General features: G+C 41.3%; 1 protein-coding gene across 2 annotated transcripts in view; it reads right to left on the bottom strand.

Moving 5' to 3' along the window:
• Positions 1-25074, bottom strand: part of fmt (phosphatase 6 regulatory subunit 1-like protein fmt) — a 76683-nt gene that overhangs the window by 50008 nt on the left and 1601 nt on the right. For both annotated transcript variants that reach the window (XM_065226619.1, XM_065226618.1), the window contains exon 3: positions 6049-6486. In XM_065226619.1, coding sequence (XP_065082691.1) covers positions 6049-6105 — 57 coding nt within the window. In that variant the 5' untranslated portion in view covers positions 6106-6486. The remainder of the gene's footprint in view (positions 1-6048; positions 6487-25074) is intronic.

The following is a 25074-nucleotide window of genomic DNA, read 5'->3' as shown; positions in this document are numbered from 1 at the left end:
AGTTGCAATACCATGTACAAAAATGGTGTTTAACATTGTTCCCTGAGTAATACCTCAATGAAAACAACAACGAAAGCTTGTCACGCAGGTAGAAGGAGCAACGTTGGGCACTTTCTGAAATATTTCAATAGTATAATTCTCCTGCAAACCCAAATAAATCTATCTGCGTAAAAATAAATAAAAGTGATTTGCGGAAAAACCCGCCAGTATCGCACCCAACGTCAATGCCTATACGTAAGCGTACTACGACGCGGCTCTCAAACAAAGGAGTAACAAGTGTGATACTATCACTGCTGGACTAGATCTTTGATTTTCTCATGCAGTGGTTAATCAAAGAGGGGAATCTTAGTAATCCCCATCGCCTGCCCATGGTGCCATTCTATCGCGGCATGAGCCAGCAACGCCGGACATAAACCAACCGTCTTCAACACTCCACTATAAAGCATGAAATTAAGCCCACCCACCAAGGTGCAAAAACTAGCCATGGGGAGGGAATTCGAGTCATTGATCCGCAATTGCACCAAATCCACACTTGTAATATCGCATGTCGGATTTGACAGAATTTTGTATAAGCTTTTGCCTTAGTGTACTCCTGGAATCGCAGTTAATTCGTCAACTCCATACCAGAACCAGAGTGATTTATTACAGACTTTCTATAGACATATATAGCTAATAAATTATCATATAAACACGAGATAAAACAAACGTCCAATTATTGGCGTCAACATTGATTTCGGCATCACTGCCAGTCAGGTTAGTGTGATCCCTTTGTCCTTTTTATTCCATGAATGAATGCTACAATCAGAAACAGACTCGGACTTAACATCAAATTGGCTTGAAATCCCTACCAGCGTTACCAGACGAAATTTGTACCGATTTTCGAACTTGATACCGATGTACAGATAAGGGGCTGTTCATTAACTACGTAGACAGTTTTTTTTATTCTTGCCGCCGACCCCCACTGCGCGGACACAATTTTTAAATGTTGTATGGGCCGTGGATAATTGCCAACCAACCTACCTCCCCTAAACTGTCTACGTAGTTAATGATGAGTCTTTGAGGCTCCTCAGAATACCGATTTTTTTTTAGGTTTTATGCCGATTTTAAAATAATCAAAATAATAACTAAATGTCAGAATTGTGAGCGTTTCCGTTTCCTTACCTTTTTTGGCTATCCAAGAAACTAGAAACAGCTAATCCGATAATTCCTAGGAATCGAGAAATACTTTTATCTTTTATGTGACCATATGCCAATGCAGTCGGTCTACATATGTTGCGTCTACTTAAGGCCTAACTTGGACTGCAATCATGCATCTTGTGTTCAAGAATTGTGTGAGCTTGCTGAAACTACCGATACAGTCATAGTTTTGGGAGACTATAATCTGCCTAGACTATCATGGCAATTTGATGCCGACATGAATTCTTACATCCCGACCAACGCTTCATCTGAACAAGAAATCGCTTTGACCCAGTCGATCCTTGCATGTAGATCACAGCAGGTTCAGGATGTACGTAACGTAAACGAGAGATTACTTGACCTGGCTTTCGTTAGTGATACTGACAGAATCGAACTTTTCGAATCACCCTGTGGAATTTTAAAACTCGACGCTCATCACAAATCTTTAATCATCAAATTTGACTACCTTCGTAATACTGACGACGTTGGGCTGGACCGCTGTTATTACGATTTCAACTTCTGCAATGAACCCCTTATCAACGCCCGGATAGGCTCGATAGAATGGACGACGTTTTGACTGATTGTGACGTTGACGATGCTGTTTTCCGGTTTTATGCTGCCATTTTCGATATCATCCACGAATATACTCCTATTCGACGACATTGCCTCCGTGTTCACTACAATCAACCATGGTGGACCACGGAACTTAGGAACCTCCGAAACAGGTTACGGGAAGCAAGGAAACGTCTTTTCAAACGGACTGAGGAAAACAGGCGATTACTTCACGACATGGAGGAGCACTACACCAGCCGGTTGAACACAGTTTTCCATGAATATGTATTGCGCATTGAGTCGGAGGCAAAGCGGGATCCATCGTCTTTTTGGACCTACGTGAAGAAACTTAGGCGGAATGGCGGTATACCACTCGATGTGTCCTATAAAGAAGCTCGTGCTGACTCCGCGGAAGAAGCTTCTGATCTCTTCGCAAAATTCTTCAAGGATGTTTTTTCGACTACCCCTCCCGCTCATTCTCCGGATGATCGTCGTGACTGGATGAGCAGCATAGCTCATTACAACTTGCATTTGCCGCAGTTGGATGTGTCTGTTGAAGAGGTGATGAAAGTTCTTTCATCTGTAGATCCTTCTAAAGGCCCTGGTCCAGACTGTTTGCCGCCATCGTTCATTAAGAAATTTTCTGCATCTCTCGCTTCACCTGTGTCGATTATCTTCAATCGTTCGCTAGTTAGTGGTGTTTTTCACACAATGTGGAAGGTTGCGTCCATCACACCTATTCACAAAGCTGGAAACATCCACAACGTTGAAAATTATCGCGGAATTTCGATTCTAAGCTGCCTCCCAAAAGCTCTGGAGAAGATCGTATATGAGGTCGTATTTCAAGCGGTTAGGCCAATAATTACCGAACATCAGCACGGCTTCGTGAGGAAACGCTCTACAACAACCAACTTAATGGTGTTTGTCAACTCGCTGATCAACTCCATTGAAAAACGACGACAAGTTGATGCGATCTACGTGGACTTCAGTAAGGCGTTCGATAGGGTTCCACATGTGCTTGCAGTGGACAAAATGAGGTGTATGGGATTACCGAATTGGGCCACGAAGTGACTACAGTCTTACTTAACTGACCGCTCAGCCTATGTGAGCATTAACGGTGTTAATTCGCCTAGTTTCGAGATACCCTCTGGTGTTCCCCAAGGTAGCTATTTGGGGCCTTTAATTTTCATCCTGTTCGTGAACGACCTGTGTAGTCGACTGTGTTCTTCGAAACTTATGTTCGCCGATGACTTAAAGATCTTTCGTACAATTATCAAGACTTGACTGTTGCGCACTCCAGAAGGATATTGATTCCCTTTTGCGCTGGTGTACATTGAACGGTATGCAGGTTAATGTCACAAAATGCTGCGCAATATCTTTTAGCCGTTCACGCGAGCCCTTACGACATGACTATAGGATAGGACTCAGTAGTTTGCTCTTCGTTTCTTCAGTTAAGGATTTGGGTGTTATCATCGACTCTAAGGTCAGATTCAATGAGCACATCTCCATAATAACTGCTGAAGCATTCGCCACATTAGGTTTCTTGAAACGAAACACAACCGTATTCCAGGACATCTACGCGCTGAAATCACTATACTGTGCTCTCGTCCGCAGTCTTCTAGAGTATGCTGTTGTTGTGTGGGCACCCTTTCACGCTATTCAAGCTAACAGAATCGAAGCCATTCAGCGAAACTTCGTAAGATACGCTTTACGTGTTCTACCCTGGAACGATTCGGTAAATTTGCCACCTTACGAAGAACGGTGCAGGCTGATTGACCTGGACACGTTGACAGCAAGGAGGAAACTACTTCAGCGACTCTTCGTGTCTGGATTGCTTAACGGTGACGTGGATTGCAACTCTCTTGTGAGCCAAATCTACATCAATGCTCCTCAAAGAGTTCTACGTAGTTACACGCTTCTGTGGAAACCTACCCATCGGACCAACTATGGATTCAACGAACCGCTGTGCTGTCGTGTGTTTAATGAAACGTTTGATGTATATGATTTTAACATTAGTAAGTCTACTTACAGACATAGAATTCGACACCTAGCCTAGAAATATCTGTACAACATTATGTTGAAGATTTAATTAAATAAATAAAAATAAATAAATAAAGATCAATTTTTAACATAATGAAGTTGAAGTAATGAAATTGGGTTGTTAGCGGAATGCTTAAATAAAACAGCAAAAAGGGCTATCTTCCATTTAATTCCACTTAAATAATTTTGGTATCCATGACAGATACGTATTTCGATACAATGTGCAGTCTTAATCAGTGTCAAGATCCAAGCCTTTGGGATTTTTCCTTATTAGAGATTTGAATAGATTTGTCTCCTTTACTTTACTAAAACTTTTGGTTATTATTAGTTAGGTAGATTTCGATTCTACACATTGTAGTTTAATTTTTATACCTGTGATTTTGAAATTTTTACCTAGGGGATGCGTACTTAAGGGGGTTAGGTTTTTCATAAGTCTTTAGTGGGAATGACACTGATGATTCTCCCAGAAATTCCTTTAAACTTCTACCGAAAGTATCTACAAAATTCTCGCAGCAGCTCCTTTCGTTTTCCTCTTGAAGTTTCCCTATGGGCTTCTTTCGGAGGATTTTACCGACTTCTATTGAAATGTTTCCCAGGAATTTGTGGATATTTCTGATTTTTCTTAGCAGTTTCTTCAAACTTCCTATACAATAGCTTCTTGTTTCATTTTCTGGAAGTTTTTTCAGTTTCTTTCAAAATCTAATTCTAACATTCACCGGAATTTTTAAAAACAATCTGGCAACGCTAAACGCTACCCGATTCAGCATTGCCAGATATATCGATTTATCGGTATTTGTACCGATTTTCTAACATAATAGCGACATACAGATAAGGTTCCTCAGAATACTGATATTTAAGATTTTATAACGATTTAAAAAAAATCAGAATGTCAGACAAAACTATTGTGATAGACGTTTATTATTTAAGAATATGTTTATGTTTTTGAGTCTTGCTTCGAAAAGTTCTTATGCTTGATACTCTTTCGACTAGTGTTCCCATTTGCTCTCTATTTTTCCCAAACAGTTAATATACCTAACAGATGTAAATCTGAATCTTGAACTTTCCTGCAATGCCTTTTTTTAATAAGTAAGTACTGACTATTCAATGGTAGATAGACAAACATAAGACGAATCAAAAAGATGTAGATCATCTGTGCTACCATGTGAAGAAGAGGGTTAAGCACAAAAATATATAATAATTTCAGAAGAGATTTTAAGAAAATCCTACCGTTCCCAAAGGATATCATGATGTGAAGGAAGAAAGGAAAATCTCGCTAGTTTAGTAAGGTTAAAGATTTATCAAAATCCCCCTGCTCATACAGTGTATCTCAAAATTGATCGTACAGATGTCCTTAAATTTTAGAAAAAGCAACTTTAAAAGCACAATTTGAAAGGATACGTTTCTGAGTTTATGACTGCTGAATCATCTAAGATTTATCAATTATTGGTACAGTGTTGGGCTTATTTGGTTGCGTTTATTAAAAGTAAGAGCTATTTGAGAAAAACGCCTTTTTGTTGAACAACCTTAATATCTTAAAATATAATGAACTAAACTTTTTGAAATTTTGCCCATTTTTAGTCATAATAAAAATCATTCATATTCCATTAATTCTACTGAAATTCGTCCACTAGTTAAAAAGTTGAAAATCGTGATAAGTTCTTTAGTAGGAATGACACTGATGAAGACTGCACATTGTAGTCGAAATACGTATCTGTTATGGATACCAAAATTAATTGAGTGGAATTAAATGGAAGATAACCCTTTTTTGCTGTTTTATTTAAACATTCAGCTAACAACCCAATTTCATTACTTCATTACTTCATCGTGCGTTTTACTAAAATAAATCTAATTTCATACTGGTTATTCCAATAAAGTCCAAAACTAAAACGATAAAACATCATAAATCAATCAACCAATATTAAATAAAATATCTATTCAGAATGTTCCAAAAAATGCTCCACTAGGGTGTACGCTCAATTTTGCGATACACTGTATGTGTCGTATGCTGAATTCGTCAATACATTTTGGTCAGGAAGTGAAGTGGGCGCTTTTTTGCATAAAGAATATGAAGCTGGATGGTTTAGCCAAAACTCAGCACTCAAGAACTTTACGTACCCCCTCCCTGACGATAATAATAGGTGAAGGAATGATTGAAGCCGCAAGAAACCCTATTGTAAAGTCAACTTATTTTCATTATTTATCAAAAAGGTAGATTTTCGAGAACCAAACTTAAACCTAGCATCACTGACCGGTCCGGGATGGCCGCCGACAATTACTCACCTCTTTACTGAGCAGGCTGTCTATATTCGACAGCGAGTTTGCAGAGTCCCAAAACATGACGACTGTGAATCCCCGCTAGCCGGCGGTAGTGATGATGTTGATGATGATGGTGGTTTCTGGTGGTGCTGGTAGAAGTGATGTCTACTAATGCTACTACTACTGCCGGTGACTAACGGTGTCCAGATGTTCTTGCGCTCTTTGCCTGTACGCCGCCCAAAATAAACCCGAGGAAGAGAGAGAGGATCCTGTTTCCAATATATTTTTTTATATATTACTCGCACTTTGGCTACACTATTATGAACACACAAACACTTATTTTTTATTCGACTGCTTTTACTTTGCTTTTACACTATCTCACACGCACTTTCTTTGCGATGATATAACTAGTTTAAATTTTAATTTCATTCAATATAACACGTTGATGGTGATAACACAGCACTGAAATGGGAGAAAGAAGAAGAAAACAACAGAAATTGATTAGTGCTCGATGGTCAAAACGTCTTAGTTCAAAACAGAGACAGACGACGTACACGCATGACATGGTTTAGTGTGGATTTAGGTAGACGTCGAACTCCACACCACGCGGAATTAGTAGTCTAGTGCTAACAGAGAGAATACGGGAATCGAATAGCACTGACGGTTGGTTAATGAAGGATGAAGGGAGGGGGGAGGGGAGGGAAGCGAAGATGTCAGTCAGTCGGACGGAAAGGAATGCCTTCTGGGCTTATTTTTAAAACATCACAAAAATCGAACCCGACGAGTCAAGAATGAAATTACAGAAATACCACCTACTATAGTTGGGTATACAGAGTCACGAGCACCACCACCACAACAATAGGAAAATTGCCACTGGCTGGCAGCGAGTGCAGTGATTGAGAAGAAGAGACCGCTCGTTAGGGGTTGCTCATAAACCACATCTGGATCGATATTTGAGAGGATTTATAAAATGTCTACGTGATATATGAACAGCCCTTTGGTAGCTGAGCTACACACAACTGTGATGATACTCTCCCCATAATGACGTCATATTTATCAATCATTCAAGCGCGAATCACAATTCGTTGTCGTTGTCGTTATCGTTACCGACTGCTCCTCTTCTTGACAGAGTGGAAAGCCCCCAGCCAAGAGTTGGGTGAATGGGTAGGTAGGTATGGTGTTTTGAGTATAGTCTACTAGCATCCCATCTGTGTGTGCACAAGAGGGCGGTGTGAGAAGATACGAAGCAAGTGTGAACGTTGATGAACAAACAGCAGAAACCTCGACCTGCTCGGAAGTAATGAATGTTCGAATTTTTGAAATATTCAGTTCAGATGGTTGGTGGATGATATAGATGTACGTAACTGCTAGGAGCTGTGTTACATTTCAATCGGTGAACAAATTTGTAGTTAAAAACTGATAAGAAGGCGTCGCACGAGTTATTGATACGACCGCCTTCTAGGAAAAGAGAAGCCTGTCATGTACTCTAAGGCATTTGTTACATTTGCTTCCGACACTTGCAAAACAAGCTATCAAAGCACAGTACCAAACTAAAATGTCATATGACAGTCTATGTCGTACGACACTGTCACCGAAGCCCGTCACGTATTTATGTATTTTAATTTGTCTCATAATAAGAACTGCTAATGTCGTGCTTGGGTGAATTCTGATTCAATGCTTTCCCGATTTTGTCAGCCGCTTCTCAAATTTTAGGCTGACAAAAACGGGAAACTCCTCCTTCTCCCTCTCCCCATCCATAAAACTGTAAATTTCTACTAACCTCGAGACAACCGCGAGTAATCTGTTCAATTCCTTAACTCTAGATTTAAGGCATTAATTATGTTAAACGCAAATGCAGGGCTGTTACAAGATTTTATAAATTTGATCCGCGAAATCCGCGATTTCTCAAAAGAAATCCGCGACTTCAAATACTAATCCGCGACAAAAAAAAACTGTTTTCATTACCTAAAAGTACCATGTGTATACTAGGTAGGTACTACATGGCGTTTTAAGCTTATGTGTATATATAGCATATTAGATTTTAATCTGCTCTCAACTTAGTGTTCTTTGAAGTACTTTCACATTTTAATTGAGAGCTTTCTATGCCTGTACCATCCTATGCCCAAAAAAGTAGAGACATTTTCCAACTCGAAAAATTAATAGACCTGACGAGAAACGAACTCAGTCGCCTCCAGCATGGAGTTGCTTTGTAGCTGCGCCTTTACCGACTGAGCTGAAGGAGTATCGTTTGTAACCTAAAAAAATAACAATGTATCATCTTCAGTTATTTATGTATAGTATAAATTCTGAGTAATTACTGAACATAATAAAACACACTTACAATATGAGATTCTATTGAATATTACCGGCTTAGATTTGATGGAACATTATTTCAAAAAAAAATGCATTTTCATTTGAAATGAAAATTTTCTTGAAAATTAACCTTTGCGTCTCTGACGTATTTTGCTGGCCTAAATGTTGTAGTTAATTTGGCTCTTGTTTTCTCAATTTTTTACCGATTCAAACCAAACAGCCTGCACACAATCGAGAAATTACCAGAGTTTCATAAGTCACAGTTGTTGTTCACGTCGCGTTTCTGTATTTACACGGATATTCCCTGGGGTCTTTAAAATGGTAAGACATTTTCATGAAATTTTTTTATTCCAATATGTACCCAGCACCTTTTCGTTATCAAATCATAACCGAATCGTATATATGTGACATTGTATCATGCACGACTTATTACTACACTGATAAAATTGCAAATATTGTTTTTATGTGTCCCATACATGAATTTTTGCAATGTTATCAACAAATGATATCGATGTGTTGGACACATACTTAATATGTGTACACATAAAAGCCATGTGTAACTACACATACTATTCATTTGACTCATACATTTCATGTGTGCTTCTGGGTGGATTTTGTTTATGTGTGGTCACATGAAAATCATGTGGAATTTTACATGGAAATTCGTCAATAAAAATGTGTGGAATTCTATTAGTGTATGTATACCGGAAATTATAGGTTTTCCAAATCGTCCAGGACATCAGTTGATTTGTTCTACTAGATCAACCAAGACTGCAATAATGCTATTTCCGAGTAATCCAGATGTTCAAGATTCTTCAAATCGTCCTGGAGTTCAGATAATTTGATCTACTAGATTAACCGAGATTGGGACAATGTCTTTAGTATCGAAATATCTCCAGACAGATACACAGTGTCTATGTGGATCATGCATGAACTATTACCATGTATACCAGATATTTTAAGTTCTCCAAATCGTTCTGAAGTTCATTATTTTACTAGATCAACCATGACTGGATAAAGTCCGTAGTATCGAAATCTATCCAAACAGATTCATAATAGACACTATGATAATGTTAAATTATTTCCACGTATACCAGACGATCTAGGTTCTCCAAATCGTCCTGCAGTTAAGATGATTTTTTTTTTACTAGATCAACAAAGACTGCGATAAAATTGGTAGTATCGAAATATCGATTTGGAAATCCTAGAACATATGGCATACCCGGAAATAGGTTGGCATGATCCACATAGACGCTGCAAATTTGTTTGGGCATATTTCGATACTACAGGTATTTAATTTGTCTTTGTGGTCTAGTAGAAAAATAATCTGTTCTCCAGAATGATTTCAGAACCTATAACATCCTGTATACGTAGCAATAGGTCGGACACGATCCACATAGGCACTTTGAATCTGTTTGGACACATTTCGATACTACAGACATCATTGCAGTCCTGGTTGATATAGTAAAACAAATCAACTGAACTCCAGGACGATTTAGAGAACCTAGAATATCTGGTATAGATGGCAATTACTCGCATGTATACGATTCGTTTATGATTTGATAACGAAAAATGTTATGTTCATTTTGAAAATAAACAACCATGAAAATGTCTCACATTGGACAGACCCCAGTGAATCCCCGTGTAAATCCGGTGTAACTTATGGAATTGAGATCACCTCTCGATTATCTGCAGGGTGCCCGGCTTGAACCGGTTAAAAATTGAGAGCCAAATGAACAACAAAATGGATGCCAGCAAAATAATCCGGGGCGGAAACGTTACAATGAATTTCTTCCACAATTTTTGTGACAGCACATCAGTCCCTTCGCGATTTTCGCGACATCATTTAATGTTTCCGCGATTTTCGCGACTGAAAGTTCAAATCCGCGACAAATCCGCGACAAATCCGCGAAAATCGCGAAATCCGCGAAATTCGCGAAATCCACGCCTGTTGTAACAGCCCTGCAAATTATAACTTGGCTCTGTAAAGTTTATTCGATTGAGCCTGTACAAATAAATTAAAACAAAAAAAAAAAACGGGAAATTTTTTTCCCATTATTTTTTTGATCCAAATTATTACAGAATAATGAAATTGTTACAGGGTAAGGTGGAATAATACGCGTCATGAGTTAATATGATACAAAGCGCATATTTACGAGTTTTTCAAAATAAATTTAATAGGTTTTAAATTCACAATCACTAGAAGAGTTGTTGAACTATCATCTGGGAAGCTGTTTATATCAATTAGTCTTAAAATAGTACGTGAAAAAATGCTAACGCGGAACGCGTTTTAGCCCACCTCACTGCTGGGGTGTCACCATACAAATTGTATGGAGAAACTTAATGTCTTGACATTTTTCCTCATAACATTTTCATGACATTTATAACCACTGGTCGGGGTAGCCTTGAATGCCTTGGACAGAACATCTTTTTGTCTTTTTATTATTGAGCATTCGCAGCCCAAAACGCAAACCGGTTGGACATGAGTATGTCCGATTGGAATGAAACATTACCCACATGTTCGCTGCTACCAATGGTTGCATTTTTTTGATTAAATATGATTTATTTCTCAAGATTAGCCTTTGAAAAAGGTGTATTAAAAAAAAAGATCATTTTTTTTTTAAATCATCACATGAAAATGTTTGATTTGATCAAAATGATATCTGGAAAAAAGATGTAGGAGCGAAAGTGAGGATAACAAACTACGCACTTGAAAATGGGATTACGCATGTGTGCCTTTTATAAACGTCAGAAAGCTCAACTCTGTAAATCAAGGGGTAAGTCACTAAGCACATTGTGCCGGAATTAGATTCGGCACAGCTTGTGCACATCCATCGGCACACCTTAGGCACAATCTCTTAGGCATTGGATTGTTGTAAATAAAATGGAAGCACTGCTGGACAACTGTCATTGAAGTTGTTCACAGCATTACGTGCTGTTTGACTGTAAATTCAGGAATATCTCCTAATTGTACCTTCCTATACCAGAGGAACTCAGACCAGAAGTTAATCAGACCCCATTAGTACCCTTAACTCAAATAAAGCTGCAACTCACACAAAACAAACTACATAAGTCTAATCAGTCTTCTACAATGTTTCCCACTGGTAACAACTCTTTCCGGGCGCTGATAGTCCGTTGCTTTTCACATCACGAAAGGCTAGGTTTCTAGCCTTTGAGGGCATTATAAAACCCTAAAACACAGGACTTTTATTATCCTATGAACACAAAATATCAAAATTTCGTACACCCGCCACTACGCACGTCATCCTCAATCCGATTTATACTTGCGATTTCAAAGCAAAACATTCAAGGTGTCAGAAATACCGGGTTGCCGGAATGGGTATTTTACAAACAATCACAGCTAGCTCTATGGCCGGCACAATCGGCACACTGACAAAAAAAAAGATGACCCAAGATTGGTGTGCGGAGTGGCATACCTTTTGCTGTAAATTCATAGTAAAATATAAGAGTGTAACCTGCTAACTGGCTTCAACAAAATTCTATAATTTCTTGTATTTTTATTGATTTTCAAAATATAACAAAATTGCATATTTCTTAGCAAAGTAATAATTTATCTGAATTTAATTTAAAATTTTCGCTCCACAGTACTTAAACGATTCCAAATCGGATTCTGACTAACCTCTCAAAATTTGAACCCATTTGGTGAGAAACTGAGATGGCACAAACCATTTGAAGTTTGTATGGAAATTACTATGGTAAAACCAAGATTTTTGTTCATGTGTATCTAATAATTCCTATATCTGTCTGCTTTGAAAGCTTTCAACTGTACTTGTAGGAAATTTTCCCAGCTACAACTTTGCTGAAGGATCGAAAGTTATCAATGGTTCAATGCGCTGATGTCTTATGATCATGCTCAATCAACTGCTCAGCAGGCAACATTAGTGTTTCTGGGGCGTTGAATAGGATGGCTACTATGTCACACTGCAAAATACAGTGTTGCCTACAGAGCAGCTGCTTGATCATGTCATAAGTTTACCAATCTCTTAAATAATTAATAACTTTTTCATGTCTCGTTTTACAAAGAAACGATCTTTAGCAAAGTTGTAGCTGAGAAATTTTTCTATAAGAATAGCTATCGAAATGTTTCGCAATTTGAAACCATTTAATCACTGTGGAGCGAAAAAGTCAAATTTTGCATCACTCTACACACTTGTTTTGCGCCAACTTTTTTCTCAGTGTGCCGCAGCTGGCACGGCAGTGCCGAGAAGTAATTGAACTGACTTCTGTTTGCTTGTGAACAATGAATTGTTTGGCAACCCGGTATTTTGACAACTCTTAATTTTGTTTTGTTTTTCGAAACCTGAGAACTAAATTGACGACGACAGTTTTGGTCGACCGCGGCCGGAAAGTGACAGCGGCCAAGAAAGTGGTGGACGGTTTGTGCTAGTCACGACTGTCGGATCTTCGGAATCGAAAGGCGCTAAGCGCAAATCCATTCCAAGCGACGAACAGACGAAGAACACCAACGGAAGATCAAAGTCATGAAACAGCTGTACAAGCCGCCGATGGTAGAGGAAATCAATCGGTTGAAGGAAACGGAATATTTCTACCACTCGAATCTGTTCCGGCTACAGGTGGAAGGGATTCCAAATCGAGGTGAAGGTGAAATTCAAGGTTTTTTTTTATATCTTTATTAAGGAGACTTTCAGCCCTGGGCTGGTTCGTCTCCGGACACCCCAGAAGGGGGTATCCCAAAGGGAGAGAAGGTACAGAGTTTTTGTTTTGCGGAGTTGAATGATGGTTGCGGTTCCAGAGGGGAACTTATTTTGCCTTACTGTCTTATGTTGCTGTCATCTTTTGTGTTTTCTGTTTTGTTTTGAGGTCCCCAGCAGAGCCCCACCGGTAGCAGCTGCCAGGAGAGACCTGGCACCCGCTACCGGCAGGGAATGCCGGGCCTACTGTCATAATATATATGGGTTAAACCCTCTTGTAGATTCCGGCCTCCTTCGCGAAACATATCAGTTGTGCCTCTGCTACCGGGTCGTTCTGAAGGGCGTCTCGGATGTTGCCCGGGATTCCGTAAAGTTCTCGTGGTCCGTGGAAACAAGGGCAGTTTATTAGAATGTGCTCGACCGTCATTATTGTTCTGCAGGTGTCGCATCTTTGGCGGAAGTTTCTGCAACTGCTGCTCCCCATGTTGTGAATGATGCGGGTGTGGCCGGTTCTTAACCGGAACAGGAATCTCTGGTCGTTAAACCTTGGGACATCCGTCCAGGGAAGGGTTACCCCTTTGGTCTTCCGGATGAAGAGGTCTCTCCTGGCGAACCATTCCCGGTCCCATGCCGTCCTGAGGGTTGACTTGATCCAACTTTTTAGGTCCTGTCTGGGGACCGAAGTGTTGGCGAGTCGGCCATTTCGTCCAATGGCTGCGAGGTGGTCTGCTTCTGTGTTTCCGGCAATTCCGCAGTGTCCCGGTATCCACATGAAAGTGGTGCCAGGGGGGTGTGGTTTTGTATGGCCTGAATCCAGGGGTGGCGGGCGGTGGCGGATTCCAGTGCCGCGAGGACGCTAGCAGAGTCGGTTAGTACACATAGCGGAGAGGAGGATGGTAGAGAAGCTGCGTAATGGAGGGCTGCAGTCTCGGCCGAGAAGACCGAGCATTGATCGGGGAGTCTCCAGAAGTGTGAGGTCTACCAATCAGTTACTCCAAAGCCGACCCTGCCTCCTGCCTTGGAGCCGTCGGTGAAACGGAGTTCATAGTTGTGGTACCGTGTTTGTAATAATTCGGTGAGGCAGGATGTCATTGCCGTAGAGTTGTCTCCTGCTCGGAACTGCTTGGCCATGGATTTGTCCACTCGGATGGGGGAAGAATCCCACTCTCTGGCTCCGTTCCAGTGGAGCTGGGCCACCGGGGGGAGCTCTGGGTGAGCGATTTCTTGGAGGATTCGTTTCCCTTCTGTGAGGAGATAGAATTCTCCGTCTCCGCTTAATTTTTCGTCGATGCCCACGGCTCTGGTACAGATTGTTTCCGCAATGTAATATCGGAAAGAGAGCACTCCGATTTCAATACAGGCGGTATCGGCTGGTGTTGAGGGCAGAAGTCCAGCCGCAATTCGTGTTGCCTGGTTATATATCGGTGCTAGTCGGGTGACGACCGAATCGCTGGACGCACAGAGGAGCTCAATTCCGTAGGTCAGTCGGCTATGAACAATGGCTCTGGCAGTATTGAGTACGATGGCCCTGTTGCTCGTTTTATGCTGCCCGGAGAGGGAGCGGAGGATGTTCAATCGTATTCGACAATTAATCCTAACATCATTAAGGTGGGTGCCGAACCGAAAGTTCCGGTCAATCGTGACCCCGAGGATGGATATGGTCTTCTTTCTAGGGATAGTGTGGCTGTTAATTTTGATTGGTGTCGGAAGTGGTCGGTGGCCAAGGCGGCAGACGTGGGAGATTGAGCTCTTTTCAGCAGATATCTCAAAGCCGGTCCTAGCGACCCATCGGCCAACAGCGGAGACCGCAGCTTGGAGCTTTATCCTCATGGCCTTCAGGGTCTTCCCTATGATCAGTAGCAAAATGTCGTCCGCATAGACGAGAATGTAAATCTCCTTGGGGAGCCCCATAAAGATTCCGTTCATTGCCATTGCCACCAGAAAATTCAAGGTGTTAAATTATATTGAGCGTTGGTTGGGCGATTTCCGGAAGTTTTTGAGGACGGTAAAAGATGCGGACAATGAACGATCTCTGAAGGATGTGAATTATGATGTTCTCGCCAAGAAAAGCCAAGATCTTGGCTCAAATCAGTAAAGCCCTCTCGAATCCATTCCAAACGAATTCCAGTTGCAATCAAGCCCTGATAACCCAGCCGAGCATGCCCCTTTCTAAGCAATCTCTGGATCTAAATTTCGCAAAAAATATGAACTATTTGGTACGCCGCAGCTAGTAGGATGGATCTCTCTGATTTGGTATTGTGTATATGGCACACCCCGGGAGCAACTAAACAGCTCCAGTGTAATGCTAATGTACCCCGAAAATTCTGGTACTCTGGTTCTGTCAAATCGAATAATGGTGGAGTAAATTTACAATTGGTCTTATTTTTTTATCAACTTTTTTTCCCGTTTTTAACTTTTCATAAAAACATTGATATTTTTTTCTAATAGTCTTCCAATCGACTCAGCATGACGGGATCGGAAAATGTCTGTCTATTTATGTGTGTGAGAGAGCGCGTAAGACAATTTTCTTATATGTATTTCTCGGCAACCACTCTACCGAATTGAACGCAACAACAACCAAATGAAAGCTACCATGATTCTATAGAATGTTAATTAATAGACTTTCAATCGATTAACTGGTTCCGAATATATGGACGGAACAAGACCCTAAAATCCGGGAACTAAGTGATGTTTGTCGGCAACCACATAACCGAAATAAACGAAACCCTTTAATCGGGTTACTGCCCAGTGCTCACATAGGAAATAACCATAAAAAGTGCTTAAAAACCTGTGCAGGTTCCGAACTATGTGTCATATGGTTAAACCATTTGGGTTATGGTTCGTGTATGGAACATTTTTATTAGGGTGGTGCTTTCGGGGTAATTTTTAAAAAGAATATCAGAATTTACAGAAATAAGAAGTGCCAGATCACACCACTGGTGGATTAATAAAGTTTTTTTTATTGTGACGTTTATTGAACTATACAGTAATCAATTCTCCTTCATTCTCCACGGAACAGTATCAGTTTAGTAAGTTTTTTACGTAGTGAAATCTTGATCCCACCGAAGTTTTTGGCGTACTGCTCCAGTCGATATTTAAGATAGAAATCAATGCATAATTTGATCAACATATTTCGATGGTTGTTGACAGCATCATGATCTAAAATGTGCTCTGCCAGTCGATAAAAGATTTGAGTATGATAGTTGGAAATATTCATTAGTATTCGATTTTCCAGCAAACAATAGAATTTGCCGACATTAAAGTTATCCTTGTTATTAACGAGTATCTTTAGCTCTACTTCCGAAATTTTGCATATTAGAAGAATGCAACCATGTACTTCAAGGCTCTGAGCGTTTCCGGTCAACTCTTTCAGGCAATCCTCGCATTTCAACTTGGTGGTGAGTTGTTTTTGAACGCGATGATGATGAATTTTGATATAATTAAATCGATTGAATTCCAAGATACAATACAACACCAGTAATACGTCTCACTCAAAATTTATTCTTGGTTTGCTTTCGACGTCCACATGAAGTGAAACAAAAACATGTTTTCTGATGTGAAAAAAGTTGTGCCACCAACGATGGCTGACCCCATTGTTTACGTACGGTGGAGACATCTACAATTTGCAAGTGGGTACGTGAAACTAAGGTTTTCTGTCTAGATGTGTTTAACACCAGGTGGCAGAGTGACTTACCCCCTGAGCTGGAGCCGGTAATGTAGAGATTGATTGAATGGGGTTTGCTATGCATGCGATTGCCCTGATTTTTCATGTGCCTACTTCTTTGGACAGGCAACAAACCGACATGAATGACCATAGCAAAAATACTAAAATTTCTGATCAAAGCACACTACCGAAATCTGGCTCCGTGTTCACGGGAAATATTTAGCTAAGCCGCATGCAAAAGATATGAATTGGTTCGTGTTTGATCTATTCTGGACCAATTATTTTTATCTAGATCAAAAAATTCTATGGTTTTGTCAGTTCGGATCACTGCACGTTTAAATTAGCCGTTTACGATTTTCGGACATAAGCCAGAATTAAGTGTCATGTCGGTTTGTCGGTGATAGGATGTACGCTGACTGTACTTTGTGGAATTCAATTCGATTTTGGAGAATCACTGGCAGGACTTGATGGAGATTCACGGTTGTGGTTTGTAAAAATTGGATTGTATTGTGACAATATCAATAACATGCAGGCGCAGAAAAAGTTCAATGTTGCCAGTAGCTTTAAAGATCATAAAAATTGTAACCATTGGTGCCAAACAGCGCCAATGACTGTGCCCGGGTGTGCCCAAGTTTGATTTTGGCACACTGTGTAGAGTGATCAACCCCTTGGGCGTAATTGTTTTTGTAAACAAACACGTCATTTCATGCGAATAAAAGCTCAATCACGAAAACTAATTGCACAATCAGGTGAGAAATGATTCCTTTATTATCTTGGCATGGTTTGTTCACGAGATTGAGATTTAATTCGCGAGAAATCGGCGGTTGACGTAAGCAATTAGGCCCAAATTAAAAATCACTCTGGAAATGACCAGACCTTGAAGAAATGGTCCATGTCTTGGATATTTGCTAAATGTTTCGAGTCATAGAGCTTTTCCCTGGACTTAAATTATTCAAGTCTAAGCCTTCTAAAAAAAATAATTGTTTCACTTTCCTACATGATTGGTGATACCCACCAAGCATTTCGTCGGGGCAAGCATTTCGTCGTAACTCACATAAATATTATGAATATAGGGGTTCGGATAGCTGCAACAGATTACTCTTTCTAGAATCCAGCATTGCAATGCAAGTGTGAAAGAGTAAACTGTTTTATTCTGTCATACCTCCGTCAATTTTACCACTGTTAGTTTGCCCAACAATGTCAAAATCATGTGATCAATGGTGCATCTATATGTGGCTGACAGGAATAGAGTGATACCATTATAGTTTTTAATGTAGTCGAGAATAAGGATTGAGAAATATTTCCCTGAATTTAAAGAAGATTCCCTGAGTTTCCAGGTCAACATTTTTCTTCTTCTTCTTCTTTGCATCTCAAGCTTTTTGCTTATCGCATATTAGCTTATTGCGTGCTCTCAACTTAGTGTTCTAGATGCACTTTCACAGTTATTACTGGAGAGCTTTCGATACCTGTACAATTTTTGCATTAGTATAATTGTGTGGCAAGTACAAGCATACTCTATGCCCACCCTAATACAAAATGCACAGGTAGATTGATGTTAAGGAAACGCCACTGTGTTTTACCATTTAATACTTACTTGCCATAGCAACATTTTACGAGGACTGGTTACGAAATACAGGAATGTAAAATCTTGAATAAAGCGGAAATGGCAACACAAACCTCAGATATCTATAAGTGCTTTCTGGACATTTTTTCACTAAACAGGGTGGCCACAGAATTTTTATTTTGAAATTCCCGGTTTTTTCCTGGTTTTCCCGGTTAAAACATTAATATTTTCCCGTTTTGCCTCAAACAAAATAAAATGAAAATAACTAAGCAAATTTTCGACAATTTTCATCCACAAAAACAAAAAACCAAACTCATAGCTGAATCCAGATGAAGATACAAAAATAATAGGAAAATATGTTTATGTTCCATACAAAATGGTCGAATCAGTTTATATTTAAAAAGAAACCTTAATATTACACTTTACTTTCTCAGCTCTAATAGTTTAACGTCCAAAGCAGCAGCCTCTTTCTCTGCGTCTGCCAAAAGTTTAGCCTTTTTCATTTCCAGCTCTTTTATTGCTTTGTCCGCTTCCCTTTTTCTGCTAGCTTCTTTATTGCTTGCAATCCCCTCAGCTCGCTTTGCATCGAAAAATTCCTGGTACCGACCTCGGGCGTTTCGACAGTACTGAATAAGCTGCTTGTCCACTTGAATGTTGGTCACACCACCAGCCGCTAAAATCCCATCATGTACAGTGCGTTGTGCTACCAGGCTTTCATCGGATTGATTTACCACCAGGCCCTCCTTATTGACGGAAAATCCGCGCTCCTGGGCTGCATTTCCGTGAAATATTATATCTTCTTGACAAACGATGCCAAATTCGGAAGCTGTTTTCCAGAATCAGCAATTGCCTTCAACCAGAAATGATCGACCCGCGTCTCCTGTCTGCGATATCCTGAAGCAATTAACTTGAAGAAGGCCATCGTGCAAATTTGCGAATATTCATCCTTCACCTTGTCCGCAACAGCTCCAGCCAAATGATCTTTCTCCACCATATGTTCCAAACAAAACTCAAGTCGTTTCTTGGCTACATCTGGGGAGTTTGAAATAACAGATGGACTTAAACAAGAAATATACCTTGTTAGAGCATATCGAAGTGGCGAACGATCGAGGAGTTTCGTCAAAAATGCAACGTTGCAGTCGTTGCGAAACACCAAGAGTTGTTGTTCAGACATTTTTCCACGGATTCCTTCCGCTTTGATAGCCGCTTTTACAGCAAATCGCACGTCTACTTCAGCTGATGTAAGAAGGTTGTCCTGATTAAAGTCAATCTCCGTTAGCGCTTTAGGTTTCTTTTCAAGGCGGTCTGGCTTCATCACTCTCTGCATCGCATTTTGAACTAGGCTTGTTAGTTCATCGTACAAAAAGGGAGCAAGTGGTGCATCACCCTGAAATTCTTTCAAAAATGGTTCCACATTTGCCACTGCAGCTACAAAAAAGCTCAATTTAGGTCCAAAGAGCTGATCCGATACCGCTTGAGACACCACTGAAAACGCGTTGGAGCTGTAAACCGCCTTAAAGCTTCTCCTGAAATTGGGATGACTTTCTTTTCGTTTTGACTCTTGTTGCAATTTTACTGCCTTCACATATGTTCGCAGATGAGGAAGCATATCTAGAGCTCGTTCTGCTACTCGCTGGTTTTCCACCCACCTGACTCCGCAATATTTGAGCGGCAATATGGTGCTACCAGGAACTGCTATAAAGTCAGCACGTCTTAGGGGAACATCTTTTAGCAGGTAGTACAACGACATCAGAAACTGATCGATCTTCCAGTCCGTTTTCTGCATACCGCTCTTGAACGAATTATGCACTACATGAAGACCGCAACTGCCAATGCTGAGTAGACTGAAGGAACTGCTCTCACGCATCTCTTGCAATTCGGAGGACAGATCGTTAAGGAGTCGCCAGTTCACGTTGGGTCCATCCATAGACACCTGAATAACTTTTTTCAACAGTCCGGGATATGCTTCGAAACACTTCTTGATCCCACTCATCAAGTCAATCGCTCGTGTCGATGATAGAAAAGCTGAGCCTACATATCTTGTCTGTACTTCCTGCTTGTCTTCATCCCAAAAATGAATGCTTACATCAAGTTGCTGCCGTTATGCAATTTTGTTCAGTGTTTCGTCGACTCCAAGGACGACCTCGGAACAACTTTCAACTTTGGTCAGTAAGATCTTCTTGAAGTAAGGTGCCAGACCGTGTGTGATGAAATAACCAACTTTGGTGCGGCTCATCTCCATCTTCGAAGCAATTTGGCTGTCAGGAAACATCTTCTGGAACAGAGCAACAATGGTACCTGCACTACGGTATGAACCATGGGTGGCCACAGTTTCAAGTGCCCATAAAATTTCAGCGGACGTCACCGAATCGTTTAAAAAATACTTTTTCATGACAGCATGATTGGTGCCTACTGCCACTTCAGATGATGTTGAAGCATTTGTCTGAATTGGATCGACCAAGGTAGTAGTACTCACCTTGGGATCGACAGTCAAACTTGAAGTTGAAGATATGATTTTATCATTTGTTGAACGATCTGAAATTTGAGATAGAAGATCAGTATTCAATTCATAGAATTCTTGTATTAAAGTCTCAGCACATGATGAACTTGATTCGATAGCAACCAAAACAATAATCGAAGCTTCGTTGCAAGTTTCAGTGCATTGTGGTATAATCAAGCGTGTTATTTCGGAGCTTACCATTCGTTCCAAATAAGCTGCTGATCGGCAAATTTGAGCGACGTGCTGCAGCCTGATGCTGATGGCCTTTGCTTTTTTCATGACTCCCAAAGACCACCCTTCCCATCGTATCAATTTTGAATGATTTATTGCACCAGGTGCATCGAGCAGCAGTCGGTACTTTGGGATCCGGCGCGCTCCATGGATAATCCTTCTCATACCTCGTCGAATATTTTGTAGTCATGGTTATTTGCTCCAACTTTCTCAAATTTCACTACTCTTATTTGATAGTTTTACACTTATAAACACAGATGGAAAACGCGTCTCACTTTTTTCAATGCAAATGCGGTTTTGAACAGGCCAATGCTCGCGAAATGAATGAAAAAAACACGAAGCTTTTTCATTGACGAAGGTTGATAGCTCGTCGTCGGGTCGGTACGTTTCAGAACATACCAATACATGCGAAGAGCCGAACGTGAGGTGAACGAAAAAGCTTTTAAAAGAGAATGTCGAACGAACCCGATCGTCCAACTTTGCTGAATCTTTTTCAGACGCTTGATCGCCGTCGAAAAAAAAAGCTTTAAGCCGCTTAATGTCGTTCGTTTTTGTTCTGGAGTAACAGCAGATCTGTACTACCGTACGCCCAAATTTTTCAGGGTGTAGCTGTTTGGTGCATGTTTGTTTATAAACGAATGATGCTGAGCTGTCAATAGCTCGCAATTGTTGGCGCTTAGTGTTAGGTACACCTCGAAAACGGAATCGGTGTAAGAGAATAAAAGCTGCCATCGCCAGTCAACATCACGGTGGGACTGATTAGCATTTTCGAATTATATTGAGCAAGTTGGACTGAGAAAGAGTGTGAACTTGTGCATATGCAATTAAATTAAAATAAAATATATAATTTGATTTTTCCCGGTTTTGTTTCGGAATTCCCGGTTTTCCGGTCCATTTCAAATTCCTGGCTTTTCCCGATTCTCCCGGTTCTGTGGCCACCCTGAAAATAACAATTTCAAATTGAATAAGGCGTTCGATGCATTTTATAGAAAAAAGGAAAGTCGGCGGGTCCCGATGAAATCGGGTACCCTCTACTCAAGAGGTTACCAACGCCAGGCCATCAACGGATGCTGGAGCTTTTCAACAAGCTCTGGCTCACTAACTCGTATCCAGCGTCGTGGAAGGAGAGCTTAGACATTCCCATCCCAAAAGCCAAATAAACAACCCGTAAAGTTAGCAAGTTCCGGCCAATAGCCTTGACATGCTGTATGGCCAAGGTCTTGAGCGAATGGTCAACAGTAGACTAAGGCATTTCCTTGAAGCCGAAAACCTGCTATAACATCGACAACACGCCTTCGGTCAAGAGTACGGAACGTCAATTTATTTCGCAACATTAGGGGAGGTCCTCAAGAGTGCCAACGATAGCGGTCTCCACACCGAGATCGTCTCGCTGGATATATCGAAGGCCTTCAACAGGACGTGGACGCTCCTCGTCTTAGAGCAGCTTGTCAACTGGGGGCTGTGTGGACCCATGGTCCACTTCATCAAAAATCTCCTGACCGATCGTTCTTTCAGAGTCGCAGTTGGCAACACGAGGTCCCAGCTTTCCAGAGAAGAGACGGGCGTCCCACAAAGTTCAGTTATTGCCGTTTACCTTTTCCTTGTGGCCATGAACGGAGTTTTCGCAGGACTGCCGATAAATGTTTACATTCTCGTGTATGCTGACGATGTACTTATCGTAACTACCGGCCTAACAGCAGCATGTAACAGGATCAAGCAGCAGTCTCCACTGTAGCCAGGTGGGCCAGCGCGGTAGGTTTCCAGCTGTCGGCCACCAAAAGCGTCAGGTGCCACGTGTGTTCATCCCGGCACCGTGTCAGCCACCTATCAAAGTTCAAAGCCAGCCCATACCACTGAAGAAGAGGGTTCGTATTCAGGGGGTACTTGTTGACGGGTCCCTCAACGTTGAGCAGCACTTCAAGGCGATCAAGTACAACTGCCGCAGTAGGATCAACTTCTAACAATCGCGACACTCGTTTCCGGGTTGCAAGTGCCGTCAACGATAGTCGCCTACTGTACGGTCTTGAGTTGACGTGCATCGCCACCGGAAAGCTCGTGCAGATACTAGGACCAACTTTCAACACCTACGTTCGGATTGTCTCCGGTCTTCTTCCGTCAACTGCCACCGATGCCGCATGCATCGAAGCGGGTATTCTGCCCTTTCGCCATCGTATAACCGCAGCAATTGCAACCAAAGCCGCTGCCTTTACAGCAATGACCTCCGGAAATGAAAGGATCTTTCTCCTCGATGAGGGGAACAGACTCCTCCGCATGACTGCCAATTCGGAGTTCCCCCCAGTGGCCAAGATCCACTGGTATGGAGACAAAAGATGGTGCATACCTCGGATAAAGAGCAGATTCAAGGCTGGAGATAACTCTGCAGCGCTGAGGAGAACAGTAGCCGAACTTCTAGGCTCGGACTACCCAACCCATATCCACACACGGACGGATCTCTTTCCCGAGCCGGGGTCGGAAATGGAGTAGCCGGAATTTCAGCACCGATGAATAGCACCCTACCGCTACAATGTTCGGTTTTCTCCGCCGAAGCTGCAGCCATCTTTGTTGCCGTTACAACACCCTCGAACCGGCCCATACTGGTGCTATCCGATTCGTACAGCGTGATACAAGCCCCTACATCTGAGACCCCGACTCACCCCTGGATACAGGGTATCGTGGAGGCCACACCTCCCCGAACACTGTGTTTTCCTGGATCCCTGAGCACTGCGGTTTCCCAGGAAATAGCGAAGCCGACAGCCTGACAGGGTCTGGACCAGCTGGCCCCCTTTACACAGAAGGTGATTTCTCGTCTTAGGACAGGCCATACAAGGATCTCACATAGTTTTGGTGGGACGCAGTTCCACAGAATGTGCTATATTTGCGGAACCACTGCATCGGTGGAACACATCCTATGCCTGTGTCCGCAATACCAACATCTACGGCAACAATACGCACTTCCCAACAGCATTAGGGACATTCTGGACGACGAACCTTCCACTTTAGCGACAGTTATTTATTTCCTCAAGGACGCTGGGCTACACAAGAACATTTAGGTCCTTTTAATTTTCTTTTGGCTGACGGGACATCTCTGCCGGACGGGGGATTACCCCTCCTACGGTGGAGCTCCGATCTCTTTCAGAACCCTACATAACTTTGATGTACCTGCCTGTATTGTTAATCTTTTACTGGAGTCTGTTTTAATTGCTTCTATTTGAGTACATGTGAATTGTCAGCCAACTCAATAACAAAATTTTATTAGATTCTAGCCAATATAAGCCAATTTTATCTAGATGAACGCGTTATTGGGACGTTACTAATGGATATTTTTGGTTGCTATTGAAAATTTAGTCGATTGCTGAATTTCCCTATGCCTGCATTTCCCCTATATGCAAGACCAAAGAATTAAATAGGCGGAAACCAAACAACGGCTTTGAATGCAAATTTCTCGTTAATCAAAACGCACCCACGCAAACTAACAATGCCAGCGGCGCCTGTGGTGTAGTGATAGCGTGATTACCTCTCACCCCAGCAGGCCTGAGTTCAATCCCAGTCGGCACCGCCGGGATGCTCTGAGGCATAACATCTCTGATCAAAGGAAATAAAGCCGTTGGTCTCCGGTTCATGAGTTGATGGGTTGATAGGTAGGGTTCAGGTGTAGGAGCTGCCTCGGAAAACAAGATCGACGGATAACAAATTAAGGAAAAAATAACTAACAATGCCATTCGATAAAGGAAGTTTGCTCTATCAGATGCCGGTGTTAGATTGCTTGGATGCTGTTTTAATTCTCGAATAATTTACATTTAAAGCCATCGGCATTGTTTGAAAAATCCTTGCAACATTCACAGATTCTTCAAGAATTAAATTTCTCAAGCATTTCGGTTTTTGAAAGAACGAATTTTACTTTTGATGTGATCAGCATTGTCAACAAGCTGTCAATGTTATCTGTCTATTTGAACTACGCAAGACCCTTTTGTTTTGAAAACAAGTGCGCTGTTGCTGGATCTGAGTCGATTTTATAAAACGCAATTAGCACTTTGATTAAGGCAAGATGCACTGAAACGAGTATACCGATCCGGATATCGTCTAATCGAATGGAAAATGTAACACT

This window comes from Ochlerotatus camptorhynchus, unplaced genomic scaffold, assembly GCF_037179485.1.
Source record: "Ochlerotatus camptorhynchus isolate MF236.1 unplaced genomic scaffold, CSIRO-AGI_Acam_v1.1 ptg000257l, whole genome shotgun sequence".
NCBI classification, from domain to species: Eukaryota; Metazoa; Arthropoda; class Insecta; order Diptera; family Culicidae; genus Ochlerotatus; species Ochlerotatus camptorhynchus.
The sequence above is the reverse complement of the archived record's forward strand: the minus strand, read 5'-3'. Positions and strand labels throughout refer to the sequence as shown.